The 12,433-nt window shown below is 35.2% G+C and overlaps 1 protein-coding gene across 1 annotated transcript in view; it reads right to left on the bottom strand.

Moving 5' to 3' along the window:
- LOC128642092 (uncharacterized) overlaps positions 1-12,433 on the bottom strand; it is a 75,895-nt gene that overhangs the window by 23,918 nt on the left and 39,544 nt on the right. Inside the window, exons 30-39 of the mRNA XM_053694752.1 lie at positions 12,219-12,337; positions 11,682-11,849; positions 11,388-11,590; positions 7,743-7,834; positions 6,913-7,028; positions 4,744-4,902; positions 3,877-4,076; positions 2,387-2,493; positions 1,607-1,725; positions 349-516 (exon numbers count right to left, since the gene is read on the bottom strand). Coding sequence (XP_053550727.1) covers positions 349-516; positions 1,607-1,725; positions 2,387-2,493; positions 3,877-4,076; positions 4,744-4,902; positions 6,913-7,028; positions 7,743-7,834; positions 11,388-11,590; positions 11,682-11,849; positions 12,219-12,337 — 1,451 coding nt within the window. The remainder of the gene's footprint in view (positions 1-348; positions 517-1,606; positions 1,726-2,386; positions 2,494-3,876; positions 4,077-4,743; positions 4,903-6,912; positions 7,029-7,742; positions 7,835-11,387; positions 11,591-11,681; positions 11,850-12,218; positions 12,338-12,433) is intronic.

The raw sequence follows: 12,433 nt of genomic DNA on the forward strand, positions 1-12,433 counted from the left end.
TTGAATATGTGTGCAGAAAGCATGTTTTAAAATTGTTTCACATTTTGTAATACTAGTTGTAAAGGGCATTTTGTCCCTTTTTACCGAGTAGAGTTAACTAAAAATGAGTCCATTATAGTCAGCACATTGCAAGCTGAAAGTCATTCATAGTATAAACAGCAACATTTTGAAGTTTCCATTGTCTTCAGCTTTGTAACCTACCACATGCTGTTATATGTTTACAGTAGCAATATAAAGGCAGCCTTCAAATCTTAAATTAATTACATAATATAAGTGAACATGGTCATTTACATGTAGAAACCAATGCCAAATACAGAAATGTTTAGTTGTCTATAGAAGCTTAAGTACCTGAACGAAGAATTTACTGAAACTATCCAGGAACTCATATGAAAGAGATGAGTCACCAGACTTCAGTTTTCCCACAACCTGGCATGCAAGTTCTTCATTGTTAATATTTTCTTTCACTAAGACCACTTCCGCCAGTTGATCCACACTTAGAGTTCCAACAACTTCCGCCTAGAAGGAAAATAGCAGTTGTCATAGAACATTCCATTTGAAGACAACACGTTAATCTGTGCTAAGGTTTGCCATTTTAGGGGTGTGATACAAGATATTTTAATTGACTGGTTTTGCAATGCAGCAAAAAGTAGCAGGAAAAGCAAATTGGATGCTTGTATGGAGTTTGAACCTAGGGGACTTTCATACCCACTGACCTTTATCTATTGACCCACTCAATGTTAGATTTTAAATTGACTACTCAGGCTTCAGAACATAACATATATTTATATGGACATGAAACTGAACATTTAATTTTCTATATTACACATAATGAATAAAAGCTTATCAATCCATGTTCATCATGTATTTTAAATTTTCCTTCCATTTTAATCTGAAAACTATAGTTTTTGCACTGTCCAAAAAAAACAACCTTAAAGGGGCAGTATACACCAATTTTCATATAACTGCATGTAAAAGACACACCTATGAAGAATAATATGCACAGATATTGATATAAAAATCCATTAAAAAACCTTTTAAAACTTACTTAGAAGCTCCCAATTTAACACTGTAAATCAAATAAGCCTGGGGCTGATAACAGAACCCCCCCCCCCCGCATATAAAAAGACCCATTATACAAACAGAAGCAGTCTGAAGTCTGTATACATCAGTATACATCTAAAAAAGCCCATCTAAAAAAAATCGGCACAATGTTATTTAAAAATAAGCAAAACTATAAATTTTTACAAAAAACACAACCAGATGGGCTATATAAATGAATAATCTAGAAGACATTTATGAAAAGGAAAATCTTGTGTATAATGTCCTTTTAATGCCCATTTAATTGCATTTTGTTTTATTTTGCCTTTTAACATAGTCTTGTTTCATTTTCAGAAGAACATAAATGGTTATAGTTCTAGTCAAAAAATAATTTTTATAAAATACAAAAAAGTATCTGAACAAGATGTTAAATAACGTCAGAAGACAATGGCGATGACAAAGACTATCCTGAGGTTACTAGTACTGAGTTGCTGTTATCTACTAGTTTTATTTGTTTTGTTTTTTTGGTAATTTATTTTCTCAAGCTACATCAGGTACCCATACTTACAGGAGAAAACTGCTTATTCCACTGTGTGATCTCTGTAAGCTCAACATATACAGCAAACTTTCCAAAGTTACTATCCAACCATTGCTGTGTCCTTTCATCTTTAGTTCCACAGATGACACCTAAATCCAATATATATATATGTTTTAGTTTAGATAATTATACATTTCATGTTGCTGTCCATAATCTGTCTCTGAACATGTGAAAAAGTGACCTCTATAAATCCCAGTGTAAATTGAGTATAGTGTCAGTTCTGAATGAAAACAACAGTGATGTCTGACAATATAAATGTTTGTGTTTTTTTTTTTTTAATTGTTATAGGAATAATTTATTAATGCCTTAATGACCACGAAGTACCATGTTCATTCGCAGGTCATTAAGGGTTTCCTTGCTAAGAATAGCGCAGGTCATGCCGCAAGTGTCGGGACTGCGCTATTGTACCCTGCTTGCACCCTTCTGGCAACCTTAAGGGGTTAACATATGGATAAAGATATAATACTTTACAAATGAGGAACAGCTTTTGTATGTGCTCTGTTTGTTTTAGTACACACTAGAAGGTGCATACAAATTGAGAGGAGAAATAGGTGTTCGGTATAATAAATAAGTAATAGGTGCAAGGAAGAAAATATAAATTATTTTGCATGTACAGTATATGTTATGTAGCTGTCACTTTGTATCCATAATAAGATGTAATATTATCTTTACAGTGCGTGTTTTCTTCCTCTGCTGTGGTGGTGCATTGTTAAAAATACATATTAGACTGACATTACGAATGTAACCTACCTGATGGGGATGACAAGTTGTTGAATTGGGGTTTAATGAGCGATTTGTATATTGTCTGTTTTGTTTCATTTGTCATGTCTTCAAAGGCATTGTCAAAACCCTTTATTCTGTAGGGTGGCAAAATATTGAGTATTATTGTATGCTTATAACTTTAAGGAACATGAAAGTCAAAATTAAAGTTTTATGCTTAATATATAACTTTCTTCTCTGCCTACCTAGGTATGCTAAAGAGCAGCAATGCATTACTAAATACTAGCTAGAACTGGTGGCTACACACATATGCCTCTTTTCATTGGCTCACTAAATGTGTTTAGCTAGCTCCCAGTAGTGCATTGGTGCATGGGAGCAGACTGTAATGTGTCTAACCTTTTTGCAGGGGCTAAGCACATACTTATAGTCAAGAAATAGTGTATTAAGGAACTGCTCTAGAGCATTTTCCTTTTGCACTTTTTATATCCCTTTAAAGGGACATAATACTCATATGCTAAATCACTTGAAACTGATGCAGTATAACTGTAAAAAGCTGACAGGAAAATATCACCTGAGCATCTCTATGTAAAAAAGGAAGATATTTTACCTCACAATTTCCACAGCTCACCAGAGTAAATTCTGTGTAAAAAGTTATACTCAGTTACTGCCCAGCTGCAGGTAAAAAAATCAGCCAATCAGCATCAGCAGTGCTGAGGTCATGAACTCTTTTACTGTGATCCTTACACTGAATAGGGAAATAAGATGAGTGTGCACGTAATCTCGCTCCTTCCGCTGTCCCGGGACAGACATACTGATTTGTTGCTTAGAAGTCCTTTACAATGGGATGTGGCTACTGAGAAACTTTTGAGGTAAAATATCTTTTTTTTTTACATAGAGATGTTCAGGTGATATTTTCTAGTCAGCTTTTTACAGCTATGCTGCATCACTGTCAAGTGTTTAATCATTTGGGTATTATGGCCCTTTAAATAGTTTAAATATTAAGAAACATGAAAACAATGCAACTTAGAGTAACTAAATGTATACAGTAAATTCAGCAAACATCTTATGTGTTATTTCACAAGTAAAATTAGTGAGACATACTATATACCAGCTGAAAATTGTACTACTGGTTAATGCTTTTAAACAACTTTCCAATTTACTTCTATTATTTAATCTGCTTCCTTCTCTTGTTATCCTTTGCTGAAAGGTTTATCTAGGTAAGCTCATGAGCAGCAGAGAACCTAGGTTCTAGCTGCTGATATATAACGATTGTTATTGGCTCACCCATGTGTTCAATTAGAAACCAGTAGTGCACTGCTGCTCCTTCAACAAAAGATACCAAGAGAATTAAACAAATTAGATAATAGAAGTAAATTAGATTTTTTTTTTAAATTGTATTCTCTATCTGAATCATGAAATATTTTTTGGGGGTTTCATGTCCCTTTAACTTTCTGGCAACTCTTCCCGAAATTATAAACTATTGAGATGTTGGTGTATTAGATTATTTAGCAAACACTTACACCTGTTGATAGGACTGACAAGGCAATGGAGAAGGAATAGCTTCCACCTCTTTTTCAGTAACTGCAAACAGAACATTCTCTAAGGACACTTGGGTCCAATTTTTCCATTGTTGTTCAGAAAAAGTATCAAATTCATCTGAAATGACCTCAAATACAGTTTGAACTATTTTCTCCACGAAAGGGCTTTCCTTGAGTTGTACCTGTAAAAACAAAACACATACATATATGTGACAGCCTTCTCCAAGATTTTTAATAGATGTTTTAGATAATATATTTATTCAAATGGTAATGTTTAATTACAAGAAAACAATTGTACTATGCAATGGTGTTTCCAGAGATTACATTAGGGGGCTTTTAGGAGGCCCACCGGTGATCTGCAGGTCAGAGCGAGGGCAGGTCTTGGCAGAGTGGTTGTGGAAAAGTAAGGGATGACAACTGTTAGGGGGTCACACGGGGGGGCTGGTAAGAGTGTGTCCCTAGACTGATAAAATAATGCAAATGTTGCTAACAAAACAACATATTTTATATCCAGCTATTTTGAAATATAGTTCTTAAAATTTGATCATGACAAGATGGCATTTTAGAATTAAATAAGTTAAAAAATATTGTACATTTTAGATAGAACTCACTGATAGAACTCATAATAATGTATTGCTATATGGAATGGACTTTGGATTTTCCCTAGGAATTTGGCAAACCAAACATACTCCAGGTTCTGTTAAAGTCATATTCCAGTAAAAATTCCAATAAAAAGTTACATTACGGTAATAGTATACAAATGGGTATAAAATAAACAGTAACTTTCTAATGACGCTTGGTTGAGCTTGTCATGGTTGGTATAACACATAGAATAATAGATAATCTTACTGGAGCCACAGTGTTGACTTTCTCCAAGAACTGTTGAACTTCTACAGTAGTATCTAGATTTGTTAAAACTGTAGAGATTTTCTCTTCACTCTGCAGAGCTCCAGAACTGACAACATATTCTCCAATTTGAGTTCCAGTACATACTGAAAGGGCAGACTCCTGAAAGGAAGAATAAAGTGCATTATTAGAAAATTGGAAGGAATTCAAATTCTAAAATGTATCTGGTATTAAAAGCGAATTCTAATGCAAAAGTGACATACTCTAATTCAGGGTCCTAGTTGGCTACAATACTTGAGGCTCATAAGAGGGAATTTGCCTGTGTGTTTAACCCATTTGTGTGTGGGAGGGGTAAGCAAATAGGGGTCAATCACTATCCTTTAAGAAAACATATCAAATGATGTATCTACCAAAAATCTGCATAGACTTTAATAGATTTTTTTTCTATTGAAAATCATTGGATATGTTTTATTGTAAAGGATTGTAATTGAACCTGTAGGTAGATAGGATCAGCAAAAGTTTAATCAGAGCTTTATAGTTTTTTTTTTTATCAGAATTTTATGTTAAAGGGACATGATATAGGTTCACAAAGACGAATATTCACCACAAGTACAGATAAAATCCAAACTTTATTCTTTCTTCATTCAAAGAAGCACTTCATTAAAAATGGAATTGCATGGAAGTGGCAGCAACAAACAACTTTCTTTCAGCAAATTGGTGTGGCACTAATGGCTTACGCGTTTCAGCCCGAATGCCGTAGTCATAGCCTGACTGAGGCTATGACTACGGCATTCGGGCTGAAACGCGTAAGCCATTAGTGCCACACCAATTTGCTGAAAGAAAGTTGTTTGTTGCTGCCAATTCCATGCAATTCCGTTTTTAATTAAGTGTTTCTTTGAATAAAGAAAGAATAAAGTTTGGATTTTATCTGTACTTGTGGTTAATATTCGTCTTTGTGAACCTATGTATTTGCCGGTTCATTCATCACAGTCTATATTGTCAGGGAAGGTGTGAGCAGGAGCTGCAGTGCTATTGGATGAGAGAAATGGAGGACGTCATTGGGCGGTACCTTGCGCAACATGGATTCCTACGAGGACGCTAAGCCGAACCAGTGAAGAAGCGAGTGCATTCTGAAGAGATAATTTGAGATACCGCTGCCCGCTGCAAGAGTCCGGTAAGCAAGGCTATAGAGCTAGTGGGGTTACACGTATGCCGAATTACTACTGTTCCCAGAATAACTTATTCCTGTGAATCTGTTGGATCCAAGCTAAGTGAATATCCTTGTATGTGCACTTCACTCCGTTATTAGATTGGATACGAACTGTGTCTTTTCATATGTTACTAGAGTCTGTATCTTACGGACTGTCACTATCCAGAGTTTTTTTTGTTGGATACTAAAAGGACATAATACCCAAATGTTGAAACACTTGAAAGTGATGCAGCATAGCTGTAAAAAGCTGACTAGAAAATATCACCTGGACATCTATCTGTAAAAAATAAAGATATTTTACCTCACAATGTCATAAGTATTCCTACCCCATTGTAAAGGACTTTAAGCACCAAATCTATTTTACCTCACAATGTCATAAGTATTCCTACCCCATTGTAAAGGACTTTAAGCACCAAATCAGTATGCTTGTCCTGGGACCTGCCTCATGTACACTTTTGTTATTTCCTTATTCAGTTTAAGAAAGTTTACTATGAAATTTCATGAGATCACAATAAAACAGTTCATGACCTCAGCACTGCTGATGCTGATTGGCTGCTGATCATTTCTTACTTTTTTCTTTTTTAACCTGCAGCTGGGCAGTAACTTAAGTATAACTGTTTACACAGCACTTACTCTTGTGAGCTGAGGAAATTGTGAGGTAAAATATCTTTTTTTTATACATAGAGATGTTCAGGTGATATTTTCTTGTCAGTGTTTTACAATTATACTGCATCACTTTCAAGTAATTTAGCATATGAGTATTATGTCCCTTAAAGGAATATCCAATGCTGCCCTGTCCAATAAGCTGGAGCATTTAATGCAGATAAATGTAAATTAAAAATGGGCCTTACTTTTAAAAACATTATTGTATGGATCACAGTAGTTATGAATACAATGAGCATAACAAAAAAGTAAAAAAAAAAAAAGTAAAAAGTCAAACTTATTAGCAAAAAATAATTTACCACACTGAAGTTTGCATTCAGTCCCTGGAAGAGTTCAAAGGTGGCTAGTTGTGCAAATTTTGCAAAGTTTTTTGAAATCCATTCACTGGTGGGCTTATCAGAGTCACAATTGGATCCTAGCAACAAAATTACCAAAAAAAAATGGTCAAATGCAAATATTGCTAATTTTAAAACTAGATCTATCAATTCATTCTTAACCGGAGATTTTTTGGCAGTGCTTTGTATGGTACAGGTTGTATGATAGAGATCCTCAAATCTTAAAGCTTCTCAAAACAGCAAATAAACTTGAAACATTGTAATGTGTAAAATTATGATGAGCATATATTTTAAGTGTATTAGATGATGTCAATGGTGTTTCCATGCAAAAGCACTCCAACCAGTTATTCTGCACTCACCATTGGGTTAGAAGGAGGTTAACATGGTCTTTTGCACCTATTCAATACTTAGAGTGCTTATTTATTCCTTGAACTTTCCGCTGACCCCAATAGTTCACCCAGTTTCACCCATTCAACTTCAGCAAATCTGTAACCGCCTACCTGGACTTCACACAAGTCAACTGACTACCCGACTCACAGTGCCAGAGATTTGTATGGTAATTAAATTTTCACCCCCCCCCCCAATGTATTTTCTAGAACTGCCCCTGGATGATATTGATAATCTATGTTTAAGAATGAAGTATAAAAAAAGTAACGTAATCTGTATATCCTTGTTTAGTTCTTTCAGTACATTACTGAAAATTATTGAGCTAAAGTCTAGCTACAAGTAAATATTAAGATTTCGGTTCTTACAGTTACTGACAACATACATACACTGTATTTTGTGTACATTACCTGTAGTTTGGAGATAAGAGATTATTTTTGAAAAAACTGCACTACGTTGCTCTTCGGATAATCGGTCATATGAGTTGCTAAATGCCCCAACCCTGCATCAAAATAAAAATTAAATTTTTAAAAGCAGTGCCATAACCTTAGTATCTCTAAAAAAAGTATGTTTGTACATGTTTCTTTGTTATTTCTTTGTGTACTTTTGCAATGTAGAAAAACTTTCTTAAAAACATTATCCATATTAATGTGAGAGTTTGGACACTGAAGTCCAAAATACTGAATATTTAAGGGGACATTAAATGCCTGTTGCTCAAGTATCTCATTCATAACTGCCCATAACTGACCTTGGCAAAGGAGATAAAATAATATAACAGGCTTTTTAACCTAGGGAATCTCGGGTTACAAAATGGCTGCACTCATTTCTTTGTGTAGACTATGGGGCCTAATTATCAAGCCGTCAACCTCAAATACGCTGGAATTCCGCAGCGTATTTGTGGCGAGGCTGATTCGCCTTAGTTATCAAAGGCTAGAGACCGGCAAAAGTAGAAGTTAGTGACGTAAGCATCGATCCACCGGACTCAGTCCGACACAGATCGATTCTTACGTCACTCCAGATGTTCCGAACGCAAGTTCAGCACAATCTGACTACTTTTGGGAGATATCAAAATCCCAGCAGGTACGCTCAGCACTTTTACGGCCCAGCGTACCTGGTTTTCAAACCGCCGCCCTGGAGGTGGCGGATCCCATAGGAATCAAAGGGAGTCAGACCATAGCGAAAGTTCAAGTTCGCTGCTGACTGACATCCCATTCATTCCTATGGGAAGTGTGTACACCTAACACCCTAACATGTACCCCATCAGCCAATCAGATTATTCCTACCTTAATTCCGATTAGCTGATAGAATCCTATAAGCCAATCAGAATTCGAGGGACGCCATCTTGGATGATGTCCCTTAAAGGAACTGTCATTTGTCGGGAGTTCATCGTGGAGGAAGGATGTTCCACGTCGGCGGGATGAAGATGGAGCCGGAAGAAAGAAGATTGAAGATTCCGCTTGATAGAAGACTTCAGCCGGATGATGGACCTCTTCAGCCCCCGCTTGGATGAAGACTTCAGCCGGATGATGGACCTCTTCAGCACCACGCTTGGATGAAGACATCGCCCGGATTGGATGAAGAATTCGGCTCGGCTGAGTGAAGACGACTCAAGGTAGGAAGATCTTCAGGGGGGTAGTGTTAGGTTTATTTAAGGGGGGGTTTGGGTTAGAGTAGGGGTATGTGGGTGGTGGGTTTTAATGTTGGGGGGGGTTGTATTTTTATTTTACAGGCAAAAGAGCTGTTTTCTTTGGGGCATGCCCCGCAAAAGGCCCTTTTAAGGGCTGGTAAGGTAATAGAGCTGGTAACTTTTTAATGTAGAATAGGGTAGGGAATTTTTTTATTTTGGGGGGCTTTGTTATTTTATTAGGGGGCTTAGAGTAGGTGTAATTAGCTTAAAATTGTTGTAATATTTTTATAATGTTTGTAAATTATTTTTTTATTTTTTGTAACTTAGTTCTTTTTTTATTTTTTGTACTTTAGTTAGTGTATTTATTTGTATTTATTTGTAGGTATTTGTATTTAATTTATTTAATTTATTTAATGATAGTGTAGTGTTAGGTTTAATTGTAACTTAGGTTAGGATTTATTTTACTGGTAATTTTGTATTTCTTTTAACTAGGTAGTTATTAAATAGTTAATAACTATTTAATAACTATTGTACCTAGTTAAAATAAATACAAAGTTACCTGTAAAATAAATATAAATCCTAAAATAGCTACAATGTAATTATTAATTACATTGTAGCTATCTTAGGGTTTATTTTACAGGTAAGTATAGAGTTTTAAATAGGATTCATTTATTTAATGATAGTGTAGTGTTAGGTGTAATTGTAACTTAGGTTAGTTTTTATTTTACAGGTAAATTTCTCTTTATTTTAGCTAGGTAGCTATTAAATAGTTAATAACTATTTAATAGCTATTGTACCTAGTTAAAATAAATTGAAAGTTGTCTGTAAAATAAAAATAAATCCTAAAATAGCTACAATATAATTATTATTTATATTGTAGCAATATTAGGGTTTATTTTAAAGGTAAGTATTTAGTTTTAAATAGGATTAATTTAGTTAATAAGAGAAATATTATTTAGATTTATTTAATTAATATTTAAGTTAGGGGGGTGTTAGGCTTAGAGTTAGACTTAGGTTTAGGGGTTAATAATTTTATTACAGTGGTGGCGGTGTAGGGGGGGCAGGATAGGGGTTAATAAATGTATTATAGGTGGCGACGGTGTAGGGGGGGCAGATTAGGGGTTAATAAGTTTAATATAGGTGGCGGCGGGGTCCGGGAGCGGCGGTTTAGGGGTTAAACTATTTATTTAGTTGCGGTGAGGTCCGGGATCCGCAGGATAGGGGTTAATAACTTTATTATAGAGGGTGGCGGTATAGGGGGGGCAGGATAGGGGTTACTAGGTATTTTGTAGGTGGCGGCGGTTTCCGGGAGCGGCGGTTTAGGGGTTAATACATTTATAAGAGTTGCGGCGGGGTCTAGGAGCGGCGGTTTAGGGGATAATAACTTTATTTAGTTGCGGGGGCTCTGGGGGCGCCGGTATAGGGGGTAGAACAGTGTAGTTAGTGTGGGTGCTTAGTGACAGGCTAGCAATAAAGCTGTCAAAAAGCCGAAGAGCAGCGAGATCGGATGAGTGATAACTATCACAGTCAGCTGCTCATCGCCCCGTACTTGGTGCGCGGCTTTTTGACAGATTTATTGATAACTTAGGCGAAATTTTGCAGGTCCGCGGCGGCGATGGTAAGCGAGCTTAGGCGGGCGTATTGAACCGGCGAAGGCAGGTAAAGTAGACGGCTTGATAACTAGGCCCCTATAACTTTACACTTGACCACTATTTTAATGTTTAAATGTCTAAGGCCAACCTTTACATTGAGTATATCATTATTCCTAGCATTCTTTTTATTTTCCTTTCTTATAATTTATTTAAACAAGAAAAAAATAGGCCAATGTCTAGGAGGTCAAACTTGTAGAGACAGCGCATAATTATCTAGAACTAATATCTACATAAATATATCATTCACTCCATTGTGATATACATTCCCTATTTTGTTTCTACAAATAAATTAGAAAGAAAAGTTAGCACTGGTCAAAAATAAAAGAGAGAGAGAGAGAAAAGGAAAGCACACTGTATTTCATCAAGGGAAGCATAAATCTTAAAGGGACATGAAACCCAATTTATTTTCTATCATGATTTAGAAAGAGAATACACCTTTAAACATCTTTCCAATTTACTTATATTATCTAATTTGGCTTTACATTGGGTGAGCCAGCAAGATTAGGCATATATGTGCAGCTACCAATTAGCAGCTCCTGACCCTACCTAGGTATCCTGTTCAACAAAGAATACAAAGAAAACAAAACTAATTAGAAAGTAGAAGTAAATTTGAAAATTGTTTAAAATCACCTGCTCTAAATCCTGAAATAAACTAATTTGGGTTTCATGTCCCTTTAAAAACTTGTAGATCCAAGTTATAGTAGGATATGTGATTAGAAAATACAGCAAAGATTTGAATAAACAAGTTGTTGGGTAAGAAGTGCGGTTAGACTTACACAGAGCTTTGGGCACTGCAGTTGATGGTCGTGTCGATCTTATTAATTTCTTCGATGGAGAAACTGGTAATCAAAAGGTTTAATTTGGATTCATAGAAGTCCTTATAATCCTCACTTGTTTTCAAAGTTGTAGACAGTTTCTCCCATACAGTACTAAATATTAAGTCCTGAACATTTGGATTTGGAAGTACTGCAATGTTTTGCTTTATAGGGTAAAAAGAAAAGAAAAATGAAGAACAGAAAAAAAATAATCTGAGTTACATCACTTCTCTTGAATTTAAATAATTATTATACCTCTACTGATACCCTGTTAACTTCTTCAATGAATTCAAAAACTTCTTGAGTGGTACGTTTATCAACTTCCACCAAGATCTGCACTGCTTTTTTCTCTTCTTTGATGGCTGGGCTGTCGATAAGTAAGTTACCAAGCTGAGTAGCAGAGAACACTTCTAGAACTTCATACTAAAGAAAAAAAAACCCACAAAGAATAAGAAATGAATTGTGAAAAATAATCTAAAGTTAATATGATCAGCTAATAAAAAAACTAGATATCTGCCATTCAACAATATTTACAATGCATGATAAAAGGATAAGCAATAAACTAGGTATTTATCTTGGGCCCAACAGTTTGTGTAATGCGTGACATTATTTATTTCCAACACAAATATTACCAATATATGTTTTATTTTGTTAATAAAAAGGGGAATTCTCAAAAGGGTGTTTGCTAATTATTAACTATCAATATAATCTAAAATAATGTTATATTCTTTTTTTTTTTTTAAATATTGGATCCCTTTTTATATTCATAAAGGCACCTAATTAAACTCTTACCACATTGAATTCTTTATAATAGATGCTGAGGTCGGTAAACGTTGCTTCGTATACAAAACTGAAGTAAACATTTTCAATGTAGGTTTTTGTGTCATTGTATAAGCTACTGCATACATTTTCTAAATAATAAAGTAAACAAAATGTTAATTATTTCTGCCTTATCAGGGCAGTAATTTTAATGACTCTTAATTTGCATTTGGGCATAAACAAAGATA

Source organism: Bombina bombina, chromosome 11 (genome assembly GCF_027579735.1).
Source record: "Bombina bombina isolate aBomBom1 chromosome 11, aBomBom1.pri, whole genome shotgun sequence".
In the NCBI taxonomy this organism is placed as follows: domain Eukaryota; kingdom Metazoa; phylum Chordata; class Amphibia; order Anura; family Bombinatoridae; genus Bombina; species Bombina bombina.